The sequence below is a fragment of the Dreissena polymorpha genome, chromosome 4 (genome assembly GCF_020536995.1).
Source record: "Dreissena polymorpha isolate Duluth1 chromosome 4, UMN_Dpol_1.0, whole genome shotgun sequence".
NCBI lineage: Eukaryota > Metazoa > Mollusca > Bivalvia > Myida > Dreissenidae > Dreissena > Dreissena polymorpha.
This window is the reverse complement of record NC_068358.1, coordinates 92,783,685-92,797,953: the sequence shown is the minus strand read 5'-3', so window position 1 is coordinate 92,797,953 and position 14,269 is coordinate 92,783,685. Positions and strand designations below refer to the sequence as shown.

Sequence of the window (14,269 nt, the reverse complement as noted above, 5' to 3'; positions counted from 1 at the left end):
TTACTTCTGAGAAGAGCCCAAAATAGACATGTTCTGTTTAAACACCTTTCTCAGTTTGGCTTCATAAACAAGTATGTCGTGCTCAGTGATTCATTTTGCCGTGCGTCCCGCTGGCCAGACGCACGTTTATTTCTGGGGACGCTTCATTCTCAAACATGTGCGTCCTCGGGACGAATTGTTTAAAAACTCAGATTTTCAACATCGTCAAAGTTGAACAGGATACCGAGTTCGATTCGTGGAGATAAGCGAAACACATGTCAACACCTTTTTGAAAAGTAGAACGGAAGTCAACATTACTACATTTGGAATGTAGTACGCGTATTTTGATTGGTTGAAATATATCAATTATCCAATCAGTTACGGCGTTTTATTAAAAGTTCGTTGGACGTTGATTTGGCGGTCCCGGATGGTAAACAAAGAAAATGCCAGCCAAAACGGTTTTCAAAATTGATCCTCAACAATTTAAACTAGCTGTGTAGATATTTATCGATAACGCAGCCTCGATGTAAACCATGTGGTTTAATGTGAAGAATAAACGGCGGAAAACACAGTTTGCATTCGTCTGTTGTGAGCGCAGACAGTTATTATTTAGTAAAGCGATGTTATTAAAATTTTCTGGATTAATTAAGCATTGGTGTTTCTTCTAAAGTGACAAATAAAAATTTGAAAGTTCTGAAATAAATAGCATCTTTATTTTTTATACGGTACATACATAATAGTGATACAGATCGTACAGTATTCCTTCCTATGTAACGTAGAATGTAAGTACATACATGAATAACAACACAGACATCTGCTGTTCATACTGCAGGATGTGAGAGGGGTTTTTCTGTACAGAATAAGGTTTTGACCAAATTCAGGAACTGGTTAACTGTAGGGAAACAAGACAAACTTATGAGAGTGAAGTTGTGCAATTTTGCGCGGAATGAATTTGTGGAAAAAGCTCTCCCTCTCTGGAGAAAAAAAAACAAGGCGAGAAGGCTATACACCTTAAATACAGTATGAGTGTTGTTACACGTAATCTGTTTTGAAGGTGTAAACCTTTTGACCAAAGGAGAAATTGTCTTTTGTCACACTGTTTGAAAGGGCTAATTTTGACCAAAAAATTATAAACACTAGTCATCCAATTTATTTAAAAAAAAACAAGTAAGTCCAAATTGTAAAAGATGTTAAATGTTCTCTGTTTAAAATGTTATATGTTTCACTGCTTGTTTTTAAAAGTAAACCAAATAAAGATTTTACTTGCTATAAACCTATTGCTGTTTTTAGCTGTAAAATTGCATAAAAGAGCCCCTGGCTAAGGCATATCCTGTTAAGTAGATTATTTGTAATGAATTTAATTTACAAAAACACAATCTGGGACCCATTGTTTTCAGTTTGGACCCATTGTTTCAAAATATGCGAGTCCCAGGGACTCATTAATGTAGATTTCAAAATGAATCACTGCGTGCTAGGACAAAGAAACTTTTGGCTTATATGACCTTTTTATGAGATATGAAATGTTTCATTTTCATTTAATTCCAACTATTCCGAGTGCAACAGTCAGCCATGATACCAGAGTCATACCAAAATTATATGGAGCCTGTTTTCACGGCTGTACATTACTACACTTACACAAAGACAGACATATCATAGAAAGTGCTAGTTAAGCGTAGAATTAATTAGTAGAAGTACTTAATAGTAGTAATAGTAGTAGCAGTAGCAGTAACAGTAGCAGCAGCAGCAGCAGCAGTTACAGTAGTAGTAGTAGTAGAGTAGTATTGGTAGTAATATCATCATTATAATTATTATTATGATATAATTATTTAATTATTATTTTATGTTCATAAGCATTATTATTAAAATAATATTTGTAAAAACGTGTGATTCTTTTTTGGCGATAAATTTCATCACTGCGTTTTTGACGTCGTGACGTCATGGTCTGTTTATTTGCTTTTTGACCTCAGTTTACAATTGTTTTTTTTTTGAGTACCATAAAGAAAAACTTAGTACATTAATGAAAACAAAAAGTCTGTTAAGGTGATAGATATGAGGAAATTGTGGCGATTTTTGTGTGTATTAACTATTAGTTAACTGGATACGAAAGTGAGTAATTGTAATATCTTACAGGAGATAACGTTATTTTCATACCATATTAAAACAATAACCTTCATTTAATATGTATATAAACACGCTTTCTGAAGTTTATTAGCAAAGCAGATAAGGTAATGGGAAGTATTTGCTTCCGTACTTTGACTAATGTCCTAAAAATAGACATAGTTTTCGTTCTTTTTATAGTCCTGAGTAGTAATGCGATTCAAAAATAGCAATTATTCGTTTCTATTGGGATTTAATAGTGTTATGAATGCCGGTTTCGACATTAGATAAGCTTAACATATATGGGTTTTACATTTTAAAGAAGACTTCGTGGAGCTAAAAAGTTCGGAATTAATTGTATGTGCAAACTATCAATTTTAACACAAGACTACAGGCTAGTAGAGCAACGGTAGATCAACTTTCGTTTTTGAAACGTCCATCTTAAACTAAGACAGTCTTCGAAATTAGCACACGCCCGATCGCCTGTGGCGAGTAAAATTACTGCTGGGCACATAAAAAATTCACGTTTGTAGCCCGCCAGGCATGTAAATTATTGAAGCCAATTGACAGTTTATAAAAAAAATATTGTAAGTTCTTGATATTTGCATATATATTTTTCAATTTTGCGATTAAACACCTTGCCGGAAGTTGTAAAACAATGAAATTTGATTGGTTTAACATGCAAACACGCACCTGCTTGCGCTTGTCATCATTATTGTATTTGACCGATGCATTTCTGTCACATTCAGTTCTTATTGATAGTTTCTCTAGAAATTAATTGAGTAGATGCTTTTTGAATTTATTATTTCAATCAAGTAATACGCTTCTGTTTTCGTCAATGTCAACAAATGTCATTGTTGAGTCGACAAAGAGGCTATGCAGTATCTAAGGTATGTTCATAGGGCTATGCCTAGTAAAGCACTTCCAAAATAGAAAATTGACAATGATTTAGAGAAAAAGGAAGCCATTGCTGCCAAGAAACTTTACGAGGACACCAGAGAACCGGTGTAACGAACGACCGACCTTATTCTAGTGACTTATTAGATGTCATTGTATTCACTACTATTGAAACAAATGTTCTGCTTTACTATGTGTAGCGTTTAAGTGCTAAAATGTTGTGATTCGTTATATTTTTGGTTTAAAAGTTCGGGCATGTACAAAATATGTTTGGCATGTAAAAATGTAAAAATTCTTAAGTAACTGGCCCGACTGGCATGTAACTTTTCAAAGCTAATTTCGAAGACTGCTAAGACATGCGTTAAATAGTGTGCTTGATTGATCTTTACTACATCTGAAGAGGATTGTGCTACTTTAGTGTAACAGTGACCGACAACAATCGCCGATTAACTAAATTGTCGAAATTATTACAGTTTGAACAATGTCAACACTTTCGGAAAACCTCCAAAGGGAGGGAGGAAATACTTTTCCAATGGAAAATGTTCAAGGGAGACAAATAGAATCTGAGCAGACTGCGGATCTTACGATAAACGATACCGACAATGTTGATGGCAAAATTATACGCGAGGACATCGAACTTCCGCAAGATTTTAAAGGAAATCTGGCGTTTGTACTCTACAACGTCTTCACATCGAAGGTACGACTGTAGAAAATGGTGTAGCTGGGATGATAATTGTGTGTGTGAATGTGTAACCGTGTAGGCTCGCTTTAAGGGTAAATTTTAGGTTTTCGATAATTGATTCATATTTGTGACAACCCAAAAACGGACGTCACAATTACGGCACTTTTGTCGAACGATTCCCAATATAAATACCTCAATATCTAGACAGATTTGACCACCCCAGGAAACCCGATACCTTGCGGGTCGTGTAATACCATAGGGGACAGTGCTGTGCATTTTGGCATGAACTTACATAGGGTAAGTAAATTAGAAAAATTAAATTTTTCAAAGTCCAATTTGAAACAACTGTGTATTAACATTGATAACAAAGGTATTGGCCTACATGTAGAAAAAATCCTGACAAATTTTCTTAAAAAATGAGCAAAATGTGGCTCCTTGAAGTAGAAGATCGGGCAAAACGGGCCATGTTCAGGCATTTAGAGGAGAAAAAACTGCTTTAATTTGCAAGCCACTACAATAATTAAAGGATTTATACAAACTTTCACATGTCTGCCATAACCTCTCAGCAGGGTTTCTCCAGAAAACTATTTATTGTGGAGAAATTTGCGTTTTTAATGACAATGTTGGGAAAACATTGATACCATCTGGGGAAGACCAGGAAACCATATGTGGGCAGTGACTTTATATTTCTTTTTCAGCCATTATGTTGCAATTTCTTTGCTTTGCAGAGGCCTACAGTAAGTGTATGTGGGCACATATGCATTCAATTGTAATTTTAATGCCTTATATATTATCAATATAGTACCCTATGTAAGTTCATGCCAAAATGCACAGCACTGTCCCCTATGGTATTACACGACCCGCAAGGTATCGGGTTTCCTGGGGTGTTGACAGTTTTTCAGATGTGTTTCTCTTGTTTTAGTTCACTGAATATTGTTATTCGCCATTTTACAATAAACTTACGCTCAACGTAGTTTGCTCGACCCAACTTGACTCGATTATAAAAAAGAATCAATTAATAAATCTTTACCATATTAAAATCTAATTAGCAGATGGCTTTTACACATTCTTTGAACTATGCCTTCAGCGTGAACCTGTCAATGGCTGGTTGTACAATCGCCATTCATTTTAAGCTGGCCAGGATGAAAATTGGATTGATCACACGTAGAAAGTCACTATGTTTATTTGATCTGTCTCTTTCTGTTACGGACCATATATGTTGGTTCTCCACAGGAGTGTGAGGACTATATAGCCCAGACGGAAGTGATGGGGTATGAAGAGACCCTAGTCAACGTCGGTGGTGGAAGGTAACGTGTACAATTGTTCGTTTCCGCTTAACCGATCCGAAACGATTAGTATTCCAGGTTGTGATTACAATCATATTTGCTGTACCTATTATAATTATACATTTTGTATGTTGATTGATTGATAATTCACAAATGCCCTCCTAGCATTTCCAGCAAAGGTAGGTTTAATGCCCCTTAAATTGACATGTATCTATCATGATAATAAAGAAACCGCGACATGGAATATCGAGGTACCGGTAGCGCGCCTCGATTTCCGCCCTTGATTTAATAATCTCGTGTTTTATTAGGCAGGTAAAGATGACGGGTGTGCGCAAAAGCTCGCGATGTATATGGGACACGGTGGAAGAGGCGTACCGGATATGGGAGCGTATAAAGAGTTACGTACCGGAAATGTGGCGCGACAGAAAAGTCTTGGGGTTGAATGAAAGGTATTGTGTGCATATTAAATAATCCTTTATAAGCTATAAACTAATTTTCCATGTGTAGTGATTTCAATTACGTACATGTAACTACAACTATAGTAATTTCATTCTTAAATATGTCTCGATAAAGCTTCTTCTTCTTATTATTATTATTTAAATTGTTTCTTGTTGACAATGCTACTTTCTATAAATACATGTATTTGACAACAATAGATCCGACTTACAGCTCAATTTACGACCAGTACCATCTTACTTATTGTATTCGAATATACCTCGTGTGTTCAAAGCTATGAGATGTTTTGTGGTAAATATCTGCAGACGCTAGATAACATATATACGCGAACCCGGCATTCTAGCAGGTCGGCTATTCTCGTGGTATTGCGTTCATGCCCCATGACTTACAAACAAGCATTTGGAAAATTAATCAGTAGGTCACTTATTGAATCTGCAAGAAAACGTCTCACGCTGCCAATATCAACCGATTCTTATTGTATTTTATGTCCAAAAATTTGCTATTTAACTTCTTCACGTAATCGATTTTTAATGCGTATGTCTGCTTGCAGGTGCTTGGGTCAGCCATTTTTATTATTGTTAAATTTCTTTGGTTGCAAACTACTTATTTTTATTGATTGTCCTGGTCAAACTTATACAATATTCGAATGTAACGAGTTTGAGTGATTTTTAAAGAAAAATCGAAACAGAAAGAAAACTACCTTGAAATTTGTTTTATTAAATTAAAATTATTTAAAATTATATCAATTAAATTGATTGTAGCTTATGTCAGATATTTTTTAGTCATGTTTGATTAAATTGTTGTTCTATCTATCCTGTTTAAAGCGGAAATACCCGATGTGATTATAAACGAGAATGGCGGAAAGTTGTATTGTTGTTGTGACTACAGTTCCGATTTGTTGGTTTTCGTTGAAAAAAATAAGTAAGGCTGAAATGCAGTAATGTAAAATGTGATAATTTATTGAATCATTTATCCGATATATTAGCATGATATTTAGACCCGAATGATTTTTCCTTTATAACAGCGAGAATACCGTGTCGCAGGCTATAGGTACCTACTATGAACTTGTGATAAAGCCAACAGTCTTTCTAACTGTCAGCGTTTTGATATCTTGATACACATATGAACAATAAGGAATCCTCAAATAATGCATAAGTCGCTGAAGGACTTTGCGAAAACATGCAAAAATCATCCAATATATGAGCATTCTTCTGAGAAAACAGATCTTAATGCGTGTTCGTAAAGTGTCGTTCCAGATAAGCCTGTGCATTTATGATTCCCATCTTGCGAATCAGGGAAATAATTTCCACCTGGATTGCATTTCTTTTATAAATTTTACGCACATACAATAAGCCCCGTTTTACCAGAAGGAACCCATGTAGTAATATGTTGCCGTGTCAGACTGCGGTTCCTGCGGTACGACCCGGGCGACTACTTCCAAACACACCTGGACGGCGCGTACGTGCGAGACAACGGGGAGCGGAGCTACATCACCGTCCAAGTCTATCTCAACCAGGTCAGCGGCGTGAGGTCATATGAGTCTCGTCATGGGATAACTGGGCTTAGTGCTCGTGCGTTAAGCGTCGTCCCAGATTAGCCTGTGCAGTCATGTTTGTTTTTATAAAAAGTATCTTCTTAGCTTTACGCACATGCATCGAGCCCAATTTACTAAAGATCAATTTTTTGATAAATAAATGTTCACCGTCTTACTAAACAAGACTGGTCAGCTCAGTCGGTCGAGCGCTAGACTACTAACGCAAGGATCGTGGCTAGATCCTCGGGTCGGCCGCATATCATGTGTTGGGAAAAGTCCTGAAATCCTCTATACGGCCATTCTCCCCTACCACAGATTCAAGTGGGGCAGTTTTCAGTTCAATACCTATGTAAAATTGGTACTAGTAAACCAGCTCTGTTCTTGGTTCTAGTAAACCAGTTATCCCCCCAAAAAGAAAGTTGTTTAAGCTCAAAATCGTTTGTGAGGATAAAGTAAATGTGTTGACAGTTTGTGTAAGTAGCTTATATGAATGTGTATACGAAGCCTTTGATAGCATTTTTGGGCCAGTCAGATCAAGGGTAGATGCTATGTTACTAAAATTAGAAACCCTTTGTTTGGTTTGGATGCAGGTTTTGCAAATTATTTCTATGAAATGTTGAGTGTTAGTAGCTATATGCAGGCCTAGCTTAGAACAAAGTAAAATGAAAATGTTATTCTGTGTCATATTTCATTTCTTTTTAACTACATACATGTTGCATAACTGCAATAATACAAACATACGTTGGCATGCGTTGTGGACATTTACATACAATGTAATTAGTATAAATGAGGTATCTCATTGCAGTTATAGTACTCTGATATTCATGTAATATAACGCTTAGTACTATATGATAAACGAAAATAGAAAACATCGGTTTGCATTAGTTAAACAGTAATTTATTTCCACATTTCCTTTTTCAGGGCTTTAAAGGTGGTAGTACAACATTTATGAGTTATTCGTGCGAGAATAAGGTGGAATTGGTGCCCAAAACAGGTACAATAAAACATAAAAGTCAAGCCTCTCGTGTACACGTTCATCAAGTTATTACAAGCAATAATACACACAACTTATTTTCGTATTGTTTGCTTCTTAGCAGGATTCTTCAGGGCCGTACCCAGGAAATGTTGACTGGGGGGGGGGGCAAAACGGGGAGTGTGCGGGAGGGGTTGCCCCTCCCGAATAGATTTTTTTTTATTAGGCACTGTTCAAGGTGAATTTGAATGCATATAGAAACATATGTTGTGTTATAAATTTATGGATATATAACAAGTAAATCAGCACCTTTCTGAAGTCTAAAGCTTTAACCATTACGGGCCGTCCATAAAGTATGTCACGCTCCAGGTGGGGGAGGGTGAGTAAGAAAGTGACAGTTTGTGACATGGGTGAGGGGAGTCGGGCCATGTGTTTATTTAAAAAAAATTGTATAATTTATTTATTATTTCTTAAGTAGAATTAAAAAATTATTTCAAAAATTTGTGAAACACTTGAATTAGTTTTATGTGAAAATAAGACGAATTGCCTATCTCCTGATTCTGTTGTTCGAATGTTTAATAGGCAACTTGGCTGGGCCGGCTTATTCAATAGGCACAACCTCCACACAGATTTCAATGACGAAATAATTGGACTGTTCCATTGTTAGTTAGTAAAGGGTTGAAAGAAAATCTAAATTATAATTTCGTTTTTATTAGAGGTTAACTAGTGGATAAATATTCATACTGCTCATCGTAACAACCTTACAGTTATACAAGCCTGTAATGTGAAAGTTCTTTTGCCGGTAAGTGAAATTTTAATACGGTTTAATAGTGAATTGAGTTTTAGGTTTAATTTAAATTAAGTATTAGTTTTTAAAAAATGTTCGAAAGTGTGAGTTTGTAACGTACTTTAGGGAAGGGGATCCAAGATTTTGTTACAGTTTGTGACATGCCGGGGTAAAAATGGTAAAAAAAGCGTGACATGCTTTATCAACGACCCCTTGGTGTGAAATTCACACACATGTTTAAAGCTTTAGATTTCAGAAATGTGTTACACTTTATAAAGAAGTAAAAGCAACCTTTGAAACTAAAAAACCTTTATTATGAAATGTAACATAAAGTATGACTGTAGAGGAGGTTTGATTTCAAAGAGAAAATACTACTATGGTTATATGTCAGTAACTACAAGACAAGTTTTCACAGAAATGTTTAATAAGCTATGACTCTAGAGGAGGTTTGAATTCAAAAGAGAAAACACTATTATCGTTCAGACCTACGACCTTCTGTATCAGTTCCATCCATTCGCTGTTTCTCTTTCCTTGTCCAATCAAAAGACGTGTTACACCCACCATCAAAAGATGGGGCATTGATCACAATGGGTAATTGACAGATCGGGGATGTGTGTACAAGGTGATAAGAAAACAATGCCTAGGGGCTTATCTCCACTGGCGAGTAAATTAGCGCTAATACCCTTGTGTATCAGGGGCAATAAAACACATCTGCACATTTGTATTGCAGGAAAGTGTACTTTGGGCTCTATTATGTGAGAAAATGTGCAGTAGGCCCATCATTAAAAAATCATAACTCGACAGCCAGCTGGGGGGCCCGGGCCCCTGGGCCCAGTGCATGGGTACAGGCCTGTTCTTATTTGCACAAGTTATGTTTTAAACTGATATCCAAATTGTGGCTTTAATAAACAAGATCTCGTCGTAGAGTTGTCTCCCTTGTTTCGTTGTCTTCAGATATGAAGACATTATCTTAGGCATTTAAATCGTCCAATGTATAAATAACTAAAAGAAGATTTTTACGAAATAATTGTTTAGGTGTTCGTCTTAACTTGACTCTTCATACTGTATAGTTGCTGCCTTGAGACTATACTATTAAAATAAGAAAAAAAAATATAACAAAAGTAAACATATGGAGATCTACAAAAAAAGTAAGAAGAAATAAAGTAAGTTAGTCGAAAGGTTGATCCACACTTTGGCAATACTTCAGGTTTACCTAGTTAACATTTTCGCGGTCGATGTTTGCAGGCAGCGTCCTAGTGTTCCAACACGACATCATGCACGAGGGCTCTAGACTGGAGGAGGGCCGGAAGTACACTATCAGACCAGACGTCATGTATTCCGCAAAGAAGACGGAAACGTAATGACATCCGCCTTCGTCGCCGGTGAAAGTATTGCGTTCACTGTAGTCGTTATGAGTGCTAAAGGAACTACTCATCGCTATCGAATCTGTTGTTGTTGCTTAACGCACTTGGATGTCATTATTGCCATCGCTTCAGTGCATACGACGATAATTACTTTACTTTCTATCGTTTGTTTATTAATTTTATAAGGTACATTTGAACGCAGTTGTCGTTGTTGTCCGTTTACGTTTTTTTATGTTTTGCGTTTAAGTAATTCTGCCGTGATTAAGTCCAGGTAAATTCTTTTTTTTATTCACAAATGGGCCGTGCTTTATGAAAAGGGGGTTTAATGCGTGTGCGTAAAGTGTCGTCCCAGATTAGCCTATGCAGTCCGCAAAGGCTAATCAGGGACGACACTTTCCGCTTATAATAAACTAGATTTTTGCTTAGAAGAGACCATCTTTAATCGAAAAATATCATAAAGGCCCTTAGTATCGTCCCATATGGATTCAGTACAGCACTTTAAAGGACGCACTTTTCACTGTCAGTTGTTGTACTTTTCGTAAATTTTATTTGATGTTGTTATTTGTTTTGAGGTCATCATATACCGTTGCGTGTTGGATTATTTTCCAAGTGGAAAGTGACGTTAAGTATCGATATTTCAGAATTTGCCCAGAGAGTTGCGTCGGGAACATGCTGTGCTATGTGAAGAAGGGGTCAAATTCATGTACGTAAAGTACTGGAACGACACTTTCCGCTTTTATGATACTTTTCGTTTCAAGAAATTCTCTTCTTGGAAAAATCAAGTTAAGGCGGAAAGGCAGTCCGCACAGGCTAATCAGAGACGACATTTTACGCATATGCATTAAACCACAGAGCACGACTCATAACGATAACCGTAACTTATATAAACTTGCGCACAAGTCTTTCAGTTTAACCGTTTGTTTACATTGGCTTTTACGAGTTGTTTTATGACAATAAAATATTATATATATAATATTGTAGATTGTGTATGTTTTTTACCAGACAGAGGAGCGTAGAATCATCACGAGTTCAATGTAAATATGTTCCTTATATATGCTACGGTAATTGCTAATTACTAACGGGTTGTTAAATATAAAAGAAGATTTTTATTAACTTTCATTACCAGTTCAAGACAACGTTTTGTATTTACATGAGTTCATAGTGTGGATGAACGTCCTATTGTGATGTGTTCGCCATGTGTTCGCACGGCTGGAGTGATAAAGTGACCCTAATGAAATAATTTCTTTAAAAATTCTTCGTCAGTATTTTAAACGTGGATTTAGACATCTGATAGAAGTAAATCTGTCATTATTTGTTGCGTTAATGAACATTAAATGTGTAAACTATTTAAGTTCGTTGCATGTGTAAAACCACACTGATAACAATGCGCGTTTCAATGTTTTAATTGTGCGTTTCAATCAGACATTTTTTATTTGATACGCGTGTATTCAATAATTTAAAATATATGTGTAACACGTAATTGTCTAAAATACGCACAATCTGTAGTGGCATCAATAGTCGAGTGGTAGTGCTTTAGACGCTGCTTCAAAAGGTCGAAGAATCAAATCCAAGAGAATATTTTTTAGCCTGAGGCCAGCGGGGCTTATGTCATGGTCCTGTGTCCGTCGTGTGTGCGTCCGTGCGTTAACTTTTCCTTTAAACATCTTCTCCTAAACTACTGGTCCAATTCTGATGAAATTTCTCAGGAATGTTCCTGGGGTGAACCTCTTTCAAATTTGTTCAAATTATGCCCCTGGGGTCAAATTTGACCCTGCCCCGGGGTGTCACAAAATGGAAAATTTGCTTATATAAGGCCTATTTTGTGAAAACTTTCAAAATCTTATCGTCTATGACCATTGGGCCTAGGGCTTTCAAATTTGGTATGTAATACTAATAGTCCTCTACCAAATTTGTGCAAATTATGCCACTGTGGTCAAATTTGACTCTGCCCCGGGGGTCACAAAATTGAACATATGCTTATATAGGGTCTATTTTGGGAAAACTTTACAAATCTTTTTGTCCATAACCATTGGGCCTAGGGCTACCAAATTCGGTATGTAGTGGCATCTAATTGTCCTCGACTTAATTTGTTCAAATTATGCCCATGGGGTCAAGTTTGACCTTGCCTCGAGGGTCACAAAATCGAACATATGCTTATATAAGGCCTTTTTTGTGAAAACTTTAAAAATCTTCTTGTCCATAACCTTATGGCATAGGGCTACCAAATTTGGTATGTAGTGACATGTAATAGTTCTCTTTTTAGTTTTTCAAATGTGTACAACAATCACATTAGAAAAAATAAAGATATTAAGCGGAAATTTGTTTTGTTTTTCTACTTTTTATAAAAAGTTACCATCTTCTTTACACAAATAGTCCCAGATGGATTAACACACTTGGTATACATGTAAGTTACTTAACCACACAGTTCAAATACAAATACTCCTATCATATTCAAGTTATTATTCATAAACAGTTTGCTTTCAATTGTGAGTACTTTGACCCTAACCCGCAAAGCCCAAAATGCACGCCCATGCAAGGTTTGGATGTGGTCGGCCATATGCGCTGCGCCGATGGTACCTTGTTTAGCAAGATCAAATGCACGTGCGAGCATAGGTCGGGTATGCAAGATATATAGAGCGGATAAAATGCATGCATGGGGTTATGTCGCATGGCGTGTTGCATTTCAGTGTTTTTATCTTATGTTTTTCTGGGAAGTAGTTCCATTCGGTCTTATGCGGAGTTTCTGGTGTGAGTATTATGGCATAGTTATATTAGTGATTTTTCTTTATTAACATCCGCCTCAACCTCACCCCAACACACACAAAAAGTTATCTGTGTTCCGGCTAGCCGACAATATCTTCGTTAAACATCCAAACCTTAACAGTAAGCGAAAATGTTTCTTGAAAATTCTTATTCGCCGATTAGCATTCTGTATCGGTCTTAAAACGGTATGTCTTGAACAAAGTTATCAAAATGTCATCTGATATTATTCACCTTCAATACGATTTTAGATTTAATTCAGAAATATCAAATATGTTGGTTTTGTCTGAGATGTTACTTTAGTTTTATAAACGTTTACTTTTTTACTGTAGGGAATATTTTGTTTACTAATGTATTTTTAAACGTCTGTTCGGAACGCGGTTTTAAGTTTCAATACACACGCCAATAAGAGTCCCGTAGTATCAGTATATGTGCAAAGAGTTCCGGTAAACTCTTTTAATATTCAATGACTTTTTGTCAGTTTGACCACCTTTATAAACATATGTTTTGAAAACGATTGAAAATTAACCACACATGCATTACACTACACCACACAAAACAATATTTGCAACAAGCAGCATCACAATTGTAATTTTCCTACGATTGCAGAGAGACTAATTAACTGTGTTCTAAATACCACAACGCTACAATTTATGTACTGATTATGTCAACCACAGATTAAGATCGATTACAATTCGTGTTTAAAAACAGACCCGAGTGGTGGATTAGATCGAATTCCGCTATTCAACTTGGCTGATTTGACAACTGATCGGTTTCCCACCAATTCGGTTTACTAAAATAAACTATGTGTCAAAATATGTATATAAACGGTAACTGTATTGTTTTCATGCGTGCATCATTATGATAATAGAGTTTACGCAGATATCATAGTTATTACAACATTGTAGTGATATATTGTACTTATGTTTTCAATCACTCTATGATATGTAATATTAGATCTTCATGTGAGTATGATGCAATTCTTAAGAATGAAATTCTTTATAAATATAAAGTAATGTACATATACACACCATATATGAACATACTCTACATGTATTAGCAAATTTTGTAAATACTCCGATATGATTATTACATCATGACATGTATTTCAGCACTAATGTCACCAAATTGTAAATTTATGTAGATATAACATCATGTTTGTTGAACAAGGACCATAAAGGTCTATTTCAATTGTGTATATGTATATGTTGAAATAAAAGTTCTTTTTCTGTCCTAATACAATATTAAGACGTTGAAGATTACGGAAGATAAAAATTATGCTTATAATAAAAATTAAAATACTTTTATTGTTATTTTTAAAACTATTCCATCAACAAGTGACGTGTGTTTGGCAATTCAATGAAATCCGTTGACGTCGATTTCGCTTATAATAATACGTTTTAATATCGTTCGTTGTTGCCTATATATTACATATGGACCGTGTTCTGTAAAAA

General features: G+C 35.8%; 1 protein-coding gene across 1 annotated transcript; it reads left to right on the top strand.

The window, feature by feature from the left end:
• The first annotated feature begins 1,947 nt into the window (after positions 1-1,947).
• On the top strand, positions 1,948-11,058 carry LOC127880200 (uncharacterized). Its single transcript, XM_052427477.1, has 7 exons — positions 1,948-2,085; positions 3,447-3,670; positions 4,889-4,962; positions 5,250-5,390; positions 6,799-6,913; positions 7,853-7,925; positions 9,937-11,058. Exons 2-7 carry the CDS (start codon positions 3,455-3,457, stop codon positions 10,050-10,052), a joined length of 735 nt encoding a protein of 244 aa, XP_052283437.1. The 5' UTR covers positions 1,948-2,085; positions 3,447-3,454; the 3' UTR covers positions 10,053-11,058.
• The last annotated feature ends 3,211 nt before the right edge of the window (positions 11,059-14,269 follow it).